Source organism: Pseudorasbora parva, chromosome 3 (genome assembly GCF_024679245.1).
Source record: "Pseudorasbora parva isolate DD20220531a chromosome 3, ASM2467924v1, whole genome shotgun sequence".
In the NCBI taxonomy this organism is placed as follows: Eukaryota; Metazoa; Chordata; class Actinopteri; order Cypriniformes; family Gobionidae; genus Pseudorasbora; species Pseudorasbora parva.
In genome coordinates, this window is record NC_090174.1 from 61311920 (window position 1) to 61331705 (window position 19786).

Sequence of the window (19786 nt, forward strand, 5' to 3'; positions counted from 1 at the left end):
ACCTTACTTAATGTTACAAATGGAATATTGGATATAATGTTTTATAATGGATTACTGTATTATTTTAAGTATTATTTCATATAAATCCAGTTAGCTTTTTTAGAACACTTGACGGTTTTCTTATCAAAATAACAAAATATGTATTGAAATCAAGTGCGTTTCTGATGTGTTTATATTTCTGTCGGATGCATGACCATCAGTTTGGTTTCTTACATCACTAGTTGTTACATCGCTTTAACTGCTTGAGGTAAATGTTACTGCTAATGTTAGCATCCTCTCAGCCTCGACGACAAAGTAAAGTACATACATACTGCTGTTCTTTCTCTGCTAAAGCATCTAAGGTAGTCACCAAAAAAATACTTTATAATGATTTGGCAACATGTACTGAAGTGTTCTGTATTCATACCGTTTCCCTTTCGGTGTTTTAAACACGCGTCAGATGTGTCAGCGCGCTCTGTGCAGCGTGTGCTGTGAAGCGTGCAGCCTCACGTGTTAATTTAAACAATCAGTGACAGTTTTTTATATGGCCTCTAGAGGCTGCTCTCGCGCTATATAATGCCAGCAGACCCTTCTCAGAGCTCTTGTAGGCTACTGTGTAAAGACAGCAGCCTTCTCAGCCGCTCCCGCAATGGACGCAAACCAGAAAAACTATCGGTATTGTTTTTTACGATAACAGATTGTTCCACCAATCAGCTATCGGTGCCGATTAATCAGCAAATCCGATGAAATGGTCGACCTCTAGTGGTAAATGAATGCATTTGAAATGTAGAGTTGTGAATCAAGAACCACGTCTTATTCAGAACCAACGTTTGGTTCAGTTCAGACTTTCAGTTCCATTAACAGTTCTGTAACGTTCTTCCTTAACTTCTTTCCTTCATTCTAACCATGCAATATATATATATATATATATATATATATATATATATATATATATATATATATATATATATATATATATATATATATATATATATATATATATATATATCAGAGGTGCTAGGGTAGTGAATGCAATAATTTTGTCCACTCTTTCTCAAAACTGCTGAAAGAAATCTAAATGACATCGGTAAGTGGAACTGGCAGAATTGCTCAATTTGCTAACGCCAAGACCAGCCTTTCAACTACGATACTGCAAGTGTGATCAGTTAAGCTAGAAAGAACTGATAAGAATAGCAACTGATGTGGGTGCTTATCTTTGGTTTTAGGAGGCAAAAGGTTTCAGCCATCTCCTAAAGGGATGGGCAGGTTCTCAATGAGAGCGTCTTAAGGGAAGATGGCTGTGGTACAACAGGAGACATATGGACAGAGGACAACCCACCCATGAGCGGTTGCTTGGGGGCAGCTCTGGCTGGAGTCTGCATGTCAAGGGAAGGTTGTGGTACTCATTGTTACCACCCTCCACCCACCACTCAGAGCTCATCTGCTCTAACACCACTTCTCCAGGGTCAAACTGAGACTCCTCATCATTATCGGTTCCATACTCCACGTCAATCTCTGTTGAGGGTCCGGTGGGTGACCTCACACGGTGTATAGTCTTGCTAACTAAATACGATCCCTGCCCTGTTCCCGAAGATGCCACAATGCCAGAGAGATCTGAAGTCATCTGGCTACGGAGCAAGGCCTCTCTCCTGAGTCGGTCACCATGTCCTTTGTGCGGTGTGCGGCGCACACTTCCAGAACTAGGCCCAGCGTACAGGCTACTGTCAGAGTCCAACTCAGCCTCCTCCTCATCCAAATAGTTGATGGTGTCTACTGTGTCAGCATAGTGCACTCTGGGTCTAGTCCCTTTGTACCTCACTACAGGTGATTCGGATTCAGTTTTATGTCCATGATTGTGGCGGAGGGGAGAATGACGGCGACCCTCATGTCCACTTTGGTGGCCCTTGCCTGAAGCAGTCCGGCCCGGGGAATGTCTATTGTGGGGTTCTGATTCGGTGTTGTCTTCCTCTTCCGTGACTTCTGGGATGCTGAAGAGCTGTTTGTTGTGTAAGGCCTGAGGGGGGAGCTTTATAATCCTCTCTAAAATGTCTTCATCACTGTCAGTTTCCCACATTTCACACTGGGGTTGGTTTAGATTTAGGAAAGGACAAGGCGATAGATTGAAAACATAGAGATGAGGTAAATGGTTGGTTTTGTTTGGTGTCAAAAGTTGAAAATAGAAGAAAAAGAAACAAGAAAATTAAAATGCAACAGAGGAAATATAAGAACAGAAAGAACATAAAAGACAAGTAAATGTGTATCTCCTAAAATGTTTCTCCTCAAGTAATTTGCCTGCCTGTATCACACGGCACAATTACAGCCAATCAGAACTTGCTGCGTCGCAACAAGACTCAACATTTTGTCCAAAGGTTCACAGAGGAATCCTACACAATTCATGTGCATGTACGTACCCTTCCTCTAGGAGCTGTACCATAACCTCTGGAAGGGGCGTCAGTGATAGACTCAGTGTACAGATCTTCCTCCTCTTCCTCCAGAATATCAGACAGATCAGACCGACTGCTCTCCCCATGATAGTCTGGAGGAGGATCCATAAGACCACCAGCATATACCTGATAGCGTACCACAGAAACAACAATTTCAACAGGTTCCTCAGACTCTAGGATAGGGGTCCATTCCAGGAGGGCCAACTTCATGCAGAGTTTAAGTCCAACTTGCGCCAACACACCTCTCTGGAAGTTTCTAGTAATCATCACAAAGACATTGATTAGCCAGTTCAGGTGTGTTGAATTGGCAATGAAGCTAAACTTTGCAGGACAGTGGCCCTCCATGAGCAGCATTGGACACGTCAGAGTAACAAGACATGCATCTAAAGGTGTTTCTCTGATGGAATAAATGAGTCTATTAAGGAAGGAAGATTAGCTCTGAAAGCAAGATGTTTAAAAAGAGTGCAGTCTAAGATGATATCAATTGTACAGGTACACATATGGCCTCCAGATTTGGTTTGGAAACTGACCTTTACACGGGGTTGAGGTACAGGGCGCAGGAACTCCTCGATGGACACAAGCCTTGAGTTTTCTCTGTCGTCCTCGGGCTCAGACTCAAAAGGCGATGGATTGGGAGGCCTCAGTGGGTGCGTATCCAGAACATCAAGCGGGTCCTTTCCTGGGATGTTAACTTTGGGGCATGTGGAACTTGGTGGCGGTGTATTAAGTTTGGCACAGGGGTCCTCCAGGAATTCGGAGAGGGAGGCAACAGGACGTTGGACTCCTGGGCTGTCTGTCTCTCTGCTGGGGTTCAGCGTAACAGGGGCCACACTGGACTGCACTTGCACTGATGCAGGTAATCCAACAGTTGCAGGTATTGGTGCAGACATGGGCACAGGCATGGCGGGAGGTGCTGGCAAAACCACAGGACCTGGCACTGTCATTGACACTGGCGAGGGTATATGTAATGGTGTGTTCAAAGGAGCAGGTACAGCCATGGACGTTGGTATGGAAACAGGCACAGGCATGACCACAGGTGCAGGTGTGACCATGGGTGCAGATACACTCACCTGCTGACAGATAACACTTTTACTAAGCAGATAGAGACTATACATCCCATGTCTATGCACACAGACTATATATATGCATAGTACACATAACTAAAACAGTTCTACATTTTACGTTAAGATGGCTGTGCATTTTAACCTCACTCCCCTGGCCTCAAGAGGCGTTCTAGCAACTGACACTATGGTATATAGTGTCCTTGTTAATGTGCCTGCCTCTCATGTCGGAGACTCTAGTTCGAATTCTACTCGGAGCGGGTCGAGTAGGACTGGTTACATTTGGTGCCGTGACCAGATGGGAGTGAGGTTTAGGAGGATGAGTGTAACGGAGATAAGTTAGTAAGAGCTGTGCATGTAAACCTCATGTAGGCCTCAAGAGCATGTATGACGCTAGAAACTGCGGTCTTTAACGTCCTTGTTAATGCGCCTACCTTCCATTTCAGAGACGACGGTTCGTATCCCACTCTGAGCGGATTGCGTAGGACCGGTTACATTTGGTGCCGTGACCCGCATGGGAGTGAGGTTTAGGGAGGTGAGAGGAATGCTAGTAAGGTTGGTGTAAACCTCACTCCCCTGGCCTGAAGAGGTGTGTTAGCATCCTTATTAATGCTCATGCTTGAGAGGCCGGTTCAAAATGAAATTTGAAGAGGGTTGAGTAGGACCGGTTACAAATACAGTAGCTAAAGCTTAGAGCAGGGCTTCAAAAGGTTACTTTAAAACAAAATCTGATCTGAAAGAGATCTGGAGCATGTGGAATGTCCTGGTTATTTTCCAAACAACCAAATTAACAGAGGGCATTATGTTATATGCGATATATTATATGATAAATTGAAATAAGCTGATAACATCACAGTTTTCTCCAGAACGACTGTACAGCTGAATCAAATTTTGTTGCGATATTGTCCTGTTTAACACTGTGAAGCTGCTTTGAAACAAAAGCTTTCAAGGTTGGCTATTTATAAATAGGGCATGAGAAGACGCCCCAGAGTTTTAGTGAATAATGGTCTGTTCATTATGCAACTCTACTGTTTATTGTTATGATAAATTTGGTGTTGCTTTTTTTGTCATTTTGGGATCTCGACAGCATATTTAGACATTCTATTTTTGTGTGTTCCAAGTTTCATTTTTGGCTCTAAAAGTATTTGCTAAATGACTACCTGCACAGAGTAGTGACTAAAACTGTAGACAAGAAGAAATTAAATTGAGACCCACCGTTGTGTTAGTATGCGAGGCACATAGTGGCAGTGCTTCCTGTGCTGCCATGGCAGCCATCAGTGGTGCAGTTAATGTTGGGTTTGCCCAGGCTTCTACATAGGACGCAGGAGAAGGAGGCGCCTCACGAGCACCTGCTTTGGGCGTGTTGACATAGAGCCCCCGAACAGGACCAGTGGTGTGCTCATCTTGTGTAGCAGCGTGTGGCAGAATGGGCATTTTGGCAGCAGAGAGAGATGTGGCACAGACAGCAGGGTCTGGATTGGCACTGGCCCTGAGGACACTGGCGGTGGCTGGCACAGGCTGGCATTGAGGCAATGAGGCACCGGACATGATAGCAGGCAATTTGGCGGGCACGTTCACCGACAATGAGTCCACCGACTCGCCAAAAGCTGACATGGTCCGCACGGTGAGTTCATGGGCCGCCTGTAACGTCTGGATCTGAGATGGACCAATCAGAGCACTGCCTGCTGTAGGCGACGACACCTCTAATACCTGAAAACAGAAGCAATAGTGCAGTTGCGATAAACACTCCGAAATAATGCAACATTTTGAATTTAAATTTGAGTAACTTATTTTTAGACTTGTTTATTTCGTTAAAAGGTTAGTTCACCCAAAAATGAAAACTCTGTCATTAATTCCTCACCCTCATGTGGTTGGACACCAGCCAGACCTCCGTTCATCTTCATAATACAGATGAAGATATTAGTGTTGAAATCCGATGGCTCGGAAAGGCCTTCATTGGCCACAATGACATTTCCTCTCTCAAGACCCATAAAGGCACTAAAGACGTCGTTACAAAGCCCATCTCACTACAGCGGCTCTACAATCATTTTGTGAAGTGACGAGAATAGTTTTTGTGGGCAAAAAAACTAAATAACGACTTATATAATGATGGGACGATTTCAAAACAAAGATTCAAACCGTTATGACGATATCACTGGGAAAAAAAACCTGATATCAGTGAATCGATTCATGATTCGGATCGCGTGTCAAACTGCTGAAATCACGTGACATTGGCGACCCGAATCATGAATCGATTCATAACGGTTAAAAGCATTGGTTTGAAATCGGCCCATTACTATATAAGTAGTTATTTAGGGGTTTTTTGCGCACAAAAACTATTCCCGTCACTTCAAAAAATGATTGTAGAGCCGCTGTAGTGAGATGGGCTTTGTAACGACGTCTTTAGTGCCTTTATGGGTCTTGAGAAAGGAAATGACATTGGTGTCAATAAAGGCCTTTCTGAGCCATCGGATTTCAACACTAATATCTTCATCTGTGTGTGAAGATGAACGGAGGTCTGACGGGTGTCGAACGACATGAGGGAGAGGAATTAATGACAGTTTTGGGTGAACTAACCCTTTAAGATAATTCAAATTGGTCATAGTCATTCACCTTCTTCTTGTCAGCGTAGATGGTGTAGCCAGTGACTCGGACGCCATTGGACGTTCCGGCAGCATCTATAGTAACGGGCAGCCAGCTGATCTGAGCTATTCCCGGAGACGGGCCCTGCTCCAACTGCACATCCAGAGGAGCATCCGGAGGACCTATGAGATTAAGGAAAGGGTCAAAAGTCAAACCTAGAAATGTTGAAGTTAACATAAAATAAAAATAGACTCTTTGTTAATACTAATAAAACATTTTATCAGTGAATGTTATTCCAATTCTTTTTCCATTATGCTGTTTATATTTTAAAATGTAATAAAGAAAAGATGCGTTCCATATACTTCAATATGCAGAATAGAGTACAGTAGGCAGTCAACCAAAATGCCTACTACCACTGCGTGTCAAATAATGTGGTGACAATATTCACAGATAGCATACACAGTAAATCCATGTATTAGGAAACAGGCTACCACTTTTAATGCTTCCGTGCAAAGTAAACCCCCTTGATTTTATGGCAAGAATAATATAACATTAGTTTCAATTATATAAATAATATTGCTCACCTGTTAAACGTGTAAAAATCTAAAATACTGTAGTACTGTGTAGCCTAGAGTAAAATGCAAGCGCAGCTCACAGTCTTGATGTGCGCTTGAATTCTACATACACAGAAGGTCAAAAGTACTAAATTTGTGGTTGGAGTTTATTTTACTGTATGTGCAATTACAGTGTACAGTGTAAAGAAAGTACTGGGTAACATAAGGTTATGTTATGTTAAACTACATGGGTTAGGGTTAGGGGTAGGTTCAGGTCTGGATGAATTATTTAAATTATTATATCATGAATTATTTGTGAATATGAAGTCACCATGAAATTCTTGTTTTTTAATGAAAGAAAAAATAATAATCAGGCCGCGACAACCTGTCACTCACATGAGGTCCACTAATAGCAAACCACAACCATCCAATCAATTTCCCATGGACAAAACCAAGCCCCATCCTACATTTGTTCCTGTTCCAGAAGTCATTTCAGTTGGATTTACACTATATTGCCAAAAGTTTTGGGACGCCTGCCTTTACATGCACATGAACATTAATGCCATCCCATTGTTAATCCGTAGGGTTTAATATGGAGTCGGCCACCCTTTGCAGTTATAACAGCTTCAGCTCTTCTGGGAAGGCTTTCAACCAGGTTTAGGAGTGTGTTTATGGGGATTTTTGACCATTCTTCTAGAGGCTCATTTGTGAGGTCAGGCACTGATGTTGGACGAGAAGGCCTGGCTCTCAGTCTCCGCTCTAATTCATCCCAAAGCTGTTCTATCGGGTTGAGCTCAGGACTCTGTGCAGGCCAGTCAAGTTCCTCCACACCAAACTCGCTCATCCATGTCTTTATGGACCGACGCTTTGTGCACTGGTGCGCAGTCATGTTGGAACAGGAAAGGGCCGTCCCCAAACTGTTCCCACAAAGTTGGGAGCATGAAATTGTCCAAAATATCTTGGTATGTAGAAGCATTAAGAGTTCGTTTAACTGGAACTAAAGGGCCAAGCCCAACCCCTGAAAAACAACCCCACACCATAATACCCTCTCCACCAAACTTTACACTTGGCACAATGCAAATCCCGTTCTCCTGGCAACCGCCAAACCCAGACTCGTCCATAGGATTGCCAGACAGAGAAGCGTGATTGGTCACTTCAGAGAACACGTCTCACTGCTCTAGAGTCCAGTGGCGGCGTGCTTTACACCACTGCATCCCACGATTTGCTTTTAATATTTAGTATTGAGGAAATGCCAGGAATGGACTTATTGCACAGGTGTCAACCTATCACGGCCCCACGCTTGAGTTCACTGAGCTCCTGAGAGCGACCCATTCTTTCACTAATGTGTGTAGAAGCGTCTGCAGCCCTAGAGCTTGATTTAAACACCTGTGGCCATGAAGGGATTGAACACCTGAACTCAGTGATTTGGAGGAGCGGCCCAATACTTTTGGCAATATAGTGAATGTCACAATAGGAAAGAAGACTATCATAACTTCTGTTTCATGCAGAATATATACAGCTTTCCGTATCGATTCTTCACCGACAGTAACTGTCAATTCTACCCCACTGACAATGCAAGGCTGACTGCTACATGCCAAAATGTGCTTTGATATGCTCACCAGATAACTTATAGAAGTCTATGTGCTCAGTAGCTGCTAGGGATGTAACAAATCAGTCGCAGCCGGTTGAAAATAGATACAAATGTGTGACGATTCAAGTCGGTTGAGATGTTAAACAAATCCCGATACACGTTTTAAACAGCAGGGATGGTGAAATCATAAACGGTCACCCTGCTTTACAGGCAACAAACAAGTTGTATTTTGCGTTACAGACTGTGCGTACACAGGTGTGAAGGAGAGTGGAATAAACAAATGTTTTCAGTTCATTCATATAGAAGTTGGGCGCGGACGCACCCGTATGCACGAGCCGTCAAGCAGAAGCATCAGTGCTTTCACTGCGAAAGATACAAGGCTCTTCCTCGTGAAGAAAAAGACCAGCGAGAGGATGTTTTCCAAAGATTGAAAGGAGAAATCTGTCCTGTTGCAGAACCAGGTGTTGTATTTATTTTACTCTCTTTTTCTAAACGTGTAAATTTATTTTATAATAATTCGCTGATTATGGCATATTTATCTGAATGTTTATTTTTTGTTTGTTTTTTACTCTTGCAAGTGTAATGATACAAATAATAATTAAAATCTTGCCTTTATAACAATGTGAAACCCCTGTCACTGTTGTATTTAAACTTGACGTAGTCTTTTATTGCTGCCGTTCCTCAGTGTAGGATGAGTGTGAAGAAGCTGAAACAACCTCCACCCAAGAAAACACCATCGGAAGATCTCCTTGAAGGATCTTTTTGAGGATTTGTTTTAAAATTTAAATTGAGTTATTATTTGACACAGAATATTTACTTTAAATTTTACAAAGAAATATGCAAAATTCTGTCTGAAAAATAAAAGGACACTTTAATTGTCTAATTTGTCTTAAATCTCATTTAGTTAAAAAAATTTTTTTTGATAAAATCGTATCGCGAAATTAGAATCGTGAATCGCATCGTGAGTTGAGTGAATAGTTACATCCCTAAAAACTGCAAATGCATTTGCCGGTACCTCTGCAGCAAAATACATATTCTGGTTGAGTAGCATATGTAGACATTAGGGGTAACCATGAATAGTCGAAGATCCGATGCATCGATATGCGGAGCCGGATTTGACCACCGATCTCACGGTTGAATCTTCTCGGGTGAAATGAGGATCATACCATTTTGGCAATATGGGGGTGCTTAATATTTTAAAGATGCAGCAGCTCTTCTATCAGAAGTCGATTCAAAATTGAGCTTGTGTGTATATAATGTGCGTGTGAGTGTGAGATCCTGAGACACGGCGCTGAGCTTCAGTCCGGTGTGAGATCCTGAAACGGCCTGAGCTTCAGTCCGGTGTGAGATCCTGAGACGGCGCTGAGCTTCAGTCCGGTGTGAGATCCTGAGACACAGCGCTGAGCTTCAGTCCGGTGTGAGATCCAGAGACGGCGCTGAGCTTCAGTCCGGTGTGAGATCCTGAGACGCGGCGCTGAGCTTCAGTCCGGTGTGAGATCCTGAGACGTGGCGCTGAGCTTCAGTCCGGTGTGAGATCCTGAGACGCGGCGCTGAGCTTCAGTCCGGTGTGAGATCCTGAGACACGGCGCTGAGCTTCAGTCCGGTGTGAGATCCTGAGACGGCCTGAGCTTCAGTCTGGTGTGAGATCCTGAGATGTGGCGCTGAGCTTCAGTCCGGTGTGAGATCCTGAGACGGCCTGAGCTTCAGTCCGGTGTGAGATCCTGAGACAGCCTGAACTTCAGTCCGGTGTGAGATCCTGAGACGGCCTGAGCTTCAGTCCGGTGTGAGATTCTGAGACGGCCTGAGCTTCAGTCCAGTGTGAGATCCTGAGACGGCCTGAGCTTCAGTCCGGTGTGAGATCCTGAGACGCGGCGCTGAGCTTCAGTCCGGTGTGAGATCCTGAGACGCAGCGCTGAGCTTCAGTCCGGTGTGAGATTCTGAGACGGCCTGAGCTTCAGTCCGGTGTGAGATCCTGAGACGGCCTGAGCTTCAGTCCGGTGTGAGATCCTGAGACGCGGCGCTGAGCTTCAGTCCGGTGTGAGATCCTGAGACGCGACGCTGAGCTTCAGTCCTGTGTGAGATCCTGAGACGGCCTGAGCTTCAGTCCGGTGTGAGATCCTGAGACGCGACGCTGAGCTTCAGTCCGGTGTGAGATCCTGAGACGGCCTGAGCTTCAGTCCGGTGTGAGATCCTGAGACGGCCTAAGCTTCAGTCCGGTGTGAGATCCTGAGACGCGGCGCTGAGCTTCAGTCCGGTGTGAGATCCTGAGACGCGGCGCTGAGCTTCAGTCCGGTGTGAGATCCTGAGACGGCCTGAGCTTCAGTCCGGTGTGAGATCCTGAGACGCGGCGCTGAGCTTCAGTCCGGTGTGAGATCCTGAGACGCGGCGCTGAGCTTCAGTCCGGTGTGAGATCCTGAGACGGCCTGAGCTTCAGTCCGGTGTGAGATCCTGAGACGCGGCGCTGAGCTTCAGTCCGGTGTGAGATCCTGAGACACGGCGCTGAGCTTCAGTCCGGTGTGAGATCCTGAGACGGCCTGAGCTTCAGTCCGGTGTGAGATCCTGAGACGCGGCGCTGAGCTTCAGTCCGGTGTGAGATCCTGAGACGCGGCGCTGAGCTTCAGTCCGGTGTGAGATCCTGAGACGGCCTGAGCTTCAGTCCGGTGTGCGATCCTGAGACGCGGCGCTGAGCTTCAGTCCGGTGTGAGATCCTGAGACACGGCGCTGAGCTTCAGTCCGGTGTGAGATCCTGAGACGCGGCGCTGAGCTTCAGTCCGGTGTGAGATCCTGAGACACGGCGCTGAGCTTCAGTCCGGTGTGAGATCCTGAGACACGGCGCTGAGCTTCAGTCCGGTGTGCGATCCTGAGACGCGGCGCTGAGCTTCAGTCCGGTGTGAGATCCTGAGACGCGGCGCTGAGCTTCAGTCCGGTGTGAGATCCTGAGACGGCTTGAGCTTCAGTCCGGTGTGAGATCCTGAGACGCGGCGCTGAGCTTCAGTCCGGTGTGAGATCCTGAGACGGCCTGAGCTTCAGTCCGGTGTGAGATCCTGAGACGGCCTGAGCTTCAGTCCGGTGTGCGATCCCCTTTAGGCACAATCGGCTTAAGAACATGCATGTAAACGCACTCAGTGTTTTTTTCCTCTCGAGGCAGGTATTTTTATAGGTTTATTTATCAAAATGTTCTTTTATATATTTGTGTGATGCTCTGTATTTTGATCGCGGCTTTAACATGTTATGAGAAAACGGTTTACGTATGTGTATCCACCACATTAACCCTAAATAAGAAAGCCATTGTCAGTTCGTCTGTCAGTTGTCAGGCAGTTTTGGTCGCTTTAGTAAAAGTTGTTGCTGTGTGCAGTGTGTAAAGGAAAAAAAAAATAGTTTTACCCTTCTGCTGACTAAGGTCATGCCCCTCCCAACCCATTCACACACACACACACACACACACAGATGATTTGACTATCAGTCGACCATAGAGAGGTTTGACAATTCTGATTCGAATGTGTAAATACTTAGTCGGGGACAGCCCTATTGTTGACATGTACAAGACACAAATGTATGTCAAATAACAACAACTGACAGTTGCAGAATTATATTAAAGCACTAGAAAATGAAACAAACTAATAGAAATGAATACTATATGAATAAAAAGCAGTTAATAACTGGGAATAATCCATTGTTAATAATAACTGGTAATATTAAATAAAATATGGACAAATGGGGAACTTTGTGGAGATTGAAGCTTACAATATAAATAGTTATCTCTAGTATACATACACTAGTTTCAGGTCTCATCTTTGCATCTCACCTGCAGTCAGGGTAGTGAATGAGGTCACAGCGGTTTTGCGTTCTCGGCACTCCGGCGGTAGTTCCCAGGCTGTGCGGTGCGGCCTGGCCTCCACCTTAACGCTGTAATGCAGGTTGGGTGTGAGGTTACTGAGGCACAGTGAATAGCATCCCGCCTTTACCAGCTCGCACTCTTCGTCGTTCAAAGACACAATGTGCACATAGTTACTGTTGCTAGGTAGCCAGGTCAGGCTGGCCGAGGTAGCCGTTACACGTTCAACACGCAGGTGAGTCGGCGCCACACACACGTCCCGCCCAACGAGGATACTGCAACGCAACTGATCCGAATTGCCACGCTCCGTCAGGCTCTGCACTGCAATCCGATATGCCTTCTGTGCCAAATCCAGCCTCTCCAGAACGGCCTTCGTTTGGGTACCAAACGGCACATTGAGCCGCAACTCATGGTCCACGTAGACATTATAGCTAAACACTGAACCCCAGCCGGGCGGGACTAGCGGAGACTCCCAGCCGATGATGATACTCTTGGCTAGCTGCTTGATTAGAGTTAGCTTTCGGGGGTAAGGCACAGTGTCCACCCCCACCTCCTCTAGATCCAAATCCAAGCCGTTGGTGAGCGGGACGGCCAGGGCAGGGCTAGCAGGGTTGGCTTTGGCATTGTCACCGGGAGCTGAGTTTGTTGTGGAGGTCTGCGTCCTCTCGGAGGTGCTGTGGGCGAAACGTAAGTGGTGTTGGTGCAGCCGCTCACTGCCGCTGTGAAAGCTACTCTCCTGGAAGGAATTAAGGGACATTTCGCCAGCCTGGTGTGGGTGTGAGCTCATGAAGTCGTCGTCCGATACACGCTCCACGAAGTTGGAGGGAACAAGGCCTCTTCTACCGTCCATCAGCTCACCTAAAGAGGGGAATGGTTTAACACAATAGTGTTAGTTATAGGAAATTTAAGTTGATTTTTAGAAATTTGAATAGTAAATTATATAAACTACCACAAATCTAGAGTGTGGTGAGAAGTTGGGTATGAACTTTTAGTACACACATATACATGCATACACACGCAATACATGCACTCATACACACACGCATACACACGCACACGCACACACACACACACACACACACACACACACACACACACACACACACACACACACACACACAAACTCTCATACACACACACATGCATATACACACGAAAACACACACACGCATACAAACACACACACACGCAAACACACACATGCATACAAACACTTATACAGACACACGCATACACACACACGCAAACACAGACACACGTATACAAACACTCATACACACAAGCATTCAAAAACACACACACAAGCACGCATTCAAACACTCATACACAAACGCATACGCACACATACACTCACACACGCAAACATGAGCGCTTACAAATATGCATGCAAACACAGACACGCATACACACATGTATACAAACACTCATACACACACACATATACACTCATACACACGCACACACACACGCATACAAACACTCATACACACACGCATACAAACACACACGCACGCATTCAAACACTCATTAACAAACACAGACACGCATACACACACGCATACGCACACACACGTATACAAACACTCATACACACACATGCATACAAACACTCATACACACATGCATACAAACACACACACGCACGCATTCAAACACTCATACACACATGCATACAAACACACACACGCACGCATTCAAACACTCATACACAAATGCATACGCACACATACACTCACACACATGCACACACACATGCGTGCTTACAAACATGCACGCAAACACAGACACGCATACACACACGCATACGCACACACACATGTATACAAACACTCATACACACACACATATACAAACACTCATACACACACACGGATAAACACACACATGCATACACACGTATGTATTATTTATTACAAATTATATTTAAAAATTATAAAACATTTAAATGTTACATGTTCAAAATCTCCAATAAATGCTGTCTGCACACTGAATGAGCACTGAAGAAAGACACGATGAAACGTCTGCTCACTCATCTATTTTTCATTAGTCTAGAAATGATTTCAACAGCTTATTCTAGCTCAAAATATATGTTTGATAAATCTCTGAGGTCTGTTTTTTTATTCAGTGTGTGGACAACATCTACTGGGCATTTTGCACATTACCTTTTCTCTTTCCCCAAGCACTTGAGGTTTAATTTGGCATCATTTATCTTATAAAATAATCAATAAATAAACTGACCCTCAAAGAAGCCGTCATCATCCATATCTCCATAGACGTAAATGTACTCTCCCGCTGTGAGGGGCAACTCAACCTCCGGGTTATCATTAGGACCATCATAGGGATTATAGCTGCAAATTAAAAACAGGCCTACGTTTAAAGTGTGTCATTTGTTCTATGGTGTGGCAGTTTAGTAAAGGCTGTAAGAAGACATCATGAAATACGTTTAATGGTGTTTACCTGTAGCGTGCGATGAAGACCTGGAGTTTAGCTGCTCCTTTACTGACCGTATACGGCGCTGGAGAAACGTCAATATCCAGCTCCTCAACTTCACTAGCAGTGTCCACCTGAACACACACACAAATACTCAATATGAGATTGATTAAATATTAAATGCATGACTGAAATATGAAAAAAATTATGTATTTGGTATTTGTGATTTGGATCTAAAACTAAAAGTCGGCCTCTCCTTTGGCAGGTTGACCCTTGTTTAAACTAAACCAGTAATTCTCAACTTGTGCGTCTTGAAATGTCACAAATGAGTTATAGGGCACAAAAAGGAGAAACTTTATTTGCAAATGATATAATGTAACTAACCATACATTTGTGCATAAGAGTAGGATAATAAAACCATAGTAAAATGTGTTCCTATGTAAACTGTGTGCGCTTATTTCACCCATTAGATCTGAAAAAGCCCATACATTTACACGCCCATAGAAGCGGAAAGAAGAAATCAGGACAGAAGTGCATAAAAGTGGACAAAAGAGACGGATTAAAATACGGGAATGTGTCTCACTCGTCGACTTGTGATCTGATCGACCAAAATGAATCTTAATGCATCAAGCGGATCACTGCTGTTGTCAAATCAGGATTTTATCAACTCTGCCTTCTCAATAAGGTTAACGGTACCCTAGAAAAAAAAATTGTGAAATTATAAGAGTTCAGTACATGGACATCACATACTGTGAGTCTCAAACATCATTGCCTCCTACTTCTTACGTAAATCTCGTGAATCCATAACACAACAGAAAAAAAGTGCTTCTCAACATAAACTCAACCGTGATGTAAGCGTTGGGGATCATTCATATGCACGCCCCCAACATTTGCATCTGTCCAACAAGCTGAATCTACTGATGGTAAACAAGACACTCGAAGATAGCAAACACGGCTCTCATGAGACACGGTTGAGGTTTATTATAATCGGATACCACAACAAATCGTTCGTTTGTTCAGCTCATTTCAATCAAGCTTCGCTCAGCGTCTTAAACTGAAGAAAGGGGCGACTGTATTCCTGCAAGCAGTAAGTAGAGATTTATCCACTTATTGACTGTTTAAACAATCTCTGATTAAATTGAAAGTTTCTTAGAGAGACCGCAGTGTCCAGATAACGCAAGATGATTACAGTAACAATAGGAAACTCCAAGTACCATACCAAACTAAATAGTGTGTCTAATGACAAAGGGGAATATTATTTTATATTACAAAATACAACCGTAGATACTTCACTTACAGATCGTTCACTCAATCCTTCTAGCAAACGTCACCTTTTCCACCATATAAGTTAAAACGATTGCTGAAATGCAGCTTACTTGTTTATTGGTGTTTTCAGATCACCCGTGCGCGAGAGAAAGCTTAGCGTGCATATGGTTGCCAGATTGGACATATTTAGGTAAAACACTGGATAGTATACGAGTTCTTTTCACAGAAAAGCTGTTTGGGGGATTTAATGACTGAAATCTGGCAACCGCACGAACGCGAGCTCTTTCTCGCGCGTGGGTGATCTGAAAACACCAAATAAACAAGTAAGCTGCATTTTATCAATCTCCATTTGAGATGTTCTGCTTAAAGTTTATTCAGTCGGTCTGTGTTCTGTCAGGACACAAGAGTCACTTCACTGAACTGCTGTGAGCTGCTGAAATAAGCCAATCAGAGCAGAGCTCAACATTAATATTCATGCCAAATAAGGATAAGAGAATAAACTTCTTTGGAAGAGAATAAAATTATCTTCCAAATAAGGCAAAAACGGAGCATTACATCTTAGGGACAATTTATAGGGTTGTAAATGGACCTGTAAAACTGTATCTGGACAATTTTTTCCCTTAAATAAGCCACATACCCTCTATGTAGATATCAGAGAACAATTTAACATCAGTTTCAAATCATTCTAGGGCACCTTTTAAACCATTTTTTATCAAGGAGCAATTTTGAAATTGCTATCCATGCTTTTGTCACATCGCAGCTTGACTACTGTAACTCTCTTTACTATGGTATCTCTCAGGCCTCCATCTCTCGTCTGCAGCGGGTCCAAAACGCTGCTGCTAGACTGCTTGACAGGAAAAGAAAATATGATCATGTAACACCAATTTTAATGTCTCTGCACTGGCTCCCTGTCAAGTATAGGATTGACTTTAAAATGTTGTTATTTGTGTAGAAAGCCCTCAATGACCTAGTAATAATAATTAAAATTTGTTACATTTATATAGCACTTTTCTAGGCACTCAAAGCGCTTTACATATAGAAGGGGGAATCTCCTCAACCTGGATGATGCAACGGCAGCCATATTGCGCCAGAACGCTCACCACACACCAGCTGATTGGTGGAGAGGAGACCGAGTGATGAAGCCAATCATTATATGGGGATTATTAGGAGGCCATGATGGACAGGGGCCAATGGGCAAATGTGGCCGTTAATGACCAGAGAGTCAGGACCTCGGTTTAACGTCTCATCCAAACGACGGTGTTAGTTCTGTATAGCCCACCACGAGACTTGAGATCACGTGATCGTGGCCTACTGACAGTACCTAGAGTTAGACTTAAAAATCGCAGCGATCATGCTTTCGCTACCGCTGGACCCAAACTCTGGAATATCCTTCCTCTTGATATTAGTCGCTCCTTCTCTAAATACGTTTAAATCTCATCTCAAGACCTATTTATTGTCATTGTCTTTTAACACTGCTATGCTATCATGGCTCTCCTGGTTTATTATTGATTGTTTATTTGTGTGCGTGTTCTTGTTCTTTTACTTCGTTATTTTCTTGTTTTATTTAGTTTTCTTTTAAACCTTGTACAGCACTTTGGTCAACATTGGTTGTGTTTAAATGTGCTCTATAAATACACATTGATTGATTGATTGATTGATTGATTGATTGATTGATTGATTGATTGATTGATTGATTGATTGATTGATTGATTGATTGATTGATACCAGCTGTAAACAGAGTCTGATTGAAACACCTGAAGGTGTGTTCAAATACTTTTGTCCATATAGTTTATCTAGTTACAAAGATATCAACATAGCCAGATTGCATAACGTCCTCATCTTCAAAAACCGTAAGCATAACTCAAAAAGAGAATTCAACTAAACAACAACGCATGCATTGTGCTCATTTACTGGCAAATACCAGCATCTCACTTTATGCAGCACATGCAAATCATTTATTAGTAAATAATAATAATAATAATTAATAATAACATTAACAACAACAGGTCTGTCCCTAAAGAAAAACTTGCAGTATCAGCAGCTGAAATCATCTAAATATAGCGATGTTGTAAGGAGTAAATGGACCCACGCAGACAGTATTTATAGCTCAAGGGTAAAACCTTTTATGGATAATCACTTACAACTACTACAACCTTCATAATCCAGCACTGCACAGGATTATCTCACCGAATATCAGCTTTAGACAGCTGCACGCGCTCCGGAGAGCGTCTGCACTCTGACCCGGGACCAGTTTTTAGACTTCACAGCTAAACCTCCGGCAAACACTCGCAGGTACACTCCCCGTCATTCATGAAAATCAACACAGAAGATGATTCTGCACACTCTATATGATTACGTGTGTAACCTTTTTATTTAGCTGTTGTTTTTAACAATGTTTTTATTTCCCAGTTCATTTTGATCCCAGTAGAGACATGAACTTGTGAGCAGTGTTAATCTATCTATCTATCTATCTATCTATCTATCTATCTATCTATCTATCTATCTATCTATCTATCTATCTATCTATCTATCTATCTATCTATCTATCTATCTATCTATCTATCTATCTATCTATCTATCTATTGTTTTATTGTTCTGTCCATCTATTGTTCTATCCATCTATCGTTTTATAGTTCTATCTATCTATCTATCTATCTATCTATCTATCTATCTATCTATCTATCTATCTATCTATCTATCTATCTATCTATCTATCTATCTATCTATCTATCTATCTATCTATCTATCTATCTATCGTTCTGTCCATCCATCCATCCATCCATCCATCCATCCATCCATCCATCCATCCATCTATCTATCTATCTATCTATCTATCTATCTATCTATCTATCTATCTATCTATCTATCTATCTATCTATCTATCTATCTATCTATCTATCTATCTATTGTTTTATTGTTCTGTCCATCTATTGTTCTATCCATCTATCGTTTTATAGTTCTATCTATCTATCTATCTATCTATCTATCTATCTATCTATCTATCTATCTATCTATCTATCTATCTATCTATCTATCTATCTATCTATCTATCTATCTATCTATCTATCGTTCTGTCCATCCATCCATCCATCCATCCATCCATCCATCCATCCATCCATCTATCTATCTATCGTTCTATCTATCGTTCTATCTATCGTTCTGTCCATCCATCCATCCATCCATCCATCCATCCATCCATCCATCCATCCATCCATCTATCTATCTATCTATCTATCTATCTATCTATCTATCTATCTATCTATCTATCTATCTATCTATCTATCTATCTATCTATCTATCTATCGTTCGTTTTATAGTTCGTTCTATCTATCTATCTATCTATCTATCTATCTATCTATCTATCTATCTATCTATCTATCTATCTATCTATCTATCTATCTGTCTGTCTGTCTGTCGTTCTATCTATCTATCTATCTATCTATCTATCTATCTATCTATCTATCTATCTATCTATCTATCTATCTATCTATCTATCTATCTATCTATCTATCTGTCTATCTATCGTTTTATAGTTCTATCTATCTATCTATCTATCTATCTATCTATCTATCTATCTATCTATCTATCTATCTATCTATCTATCTATCTATCTATCTATCTATCTATCTATCTATCTATCTATCTATCTATCTGTCTGTCTGTCTGTCTGTCTGTCTGTCTGTCTGTCGTTCTATCTATCTATCTATCTATCTATCTATCTATCTATCTATCTATCTATCTATCTATCTATCTATCTATCTATCTATCTATCTATCTATCTATCTATCGTTTTATTGTTCTGTCCATCTATTGTTCTATCCATCTATCGTTTTATAGTTCTATCTATCTATCTATCTATCTATCTATCTATCTATCTATCTATCTATCTATCTATCTATCTATCTATCTATCTATCTATCTATCTATCTATCTATCTATCGTTCTGTCCATCCATCCATCCATCCATCCATCCATCCATCCATCCATCTATCTATCTATCGTTCTATCTATCGTTCTATCTATCGTTCTGTCCATCCATCCAT

At 42.6% G+C, this 19786-nt stretch overlaps 1 protein-coding gene across 2 annotated transcripts in view; it reads right to left on the reverse strand.

Annotated features, from left to right (window-relative positions):
- LOC137071582 (peripheral-type benzodiazepine receptor-associated protein 1) overlaps positions 1–19786 on the reverse strand; it is a 198424-nt gene that overhangs the window by 36501 nt on the left and 142137 nt on the right. For both annotated transcript variants that reach the window (XM_067439707.1, XM_067439706.1), the window contains 8 exons: positions 14505–14611; positions 14286–14395; positions 12018–12905; positions 6098–6249; positions 4700–5194; positions 2954–3493; positions 2391–2549; positions 1319–2059 (listed from right to left, as the gene is read on the reverse strand). In XM_067439707.1, the coding sequence (XP_067295808.1) occupies positions 1319–2059; positions 2391–2549; positions 2954–3493; positions 4700–5194; positions 6098–6249; positions 12018–12905; positions 14286–14395; positions 14505–14611 (3192 nt within the window). The remainder of the gene's footprint in view (positions 1–1318; positions 2060–2390; positions 2550–2953; positions 3494–4699; positions 5195–6097; positions 6250–12017; positions 12906–14285; positions 14396–14504; positions 14612–19786) is intronic.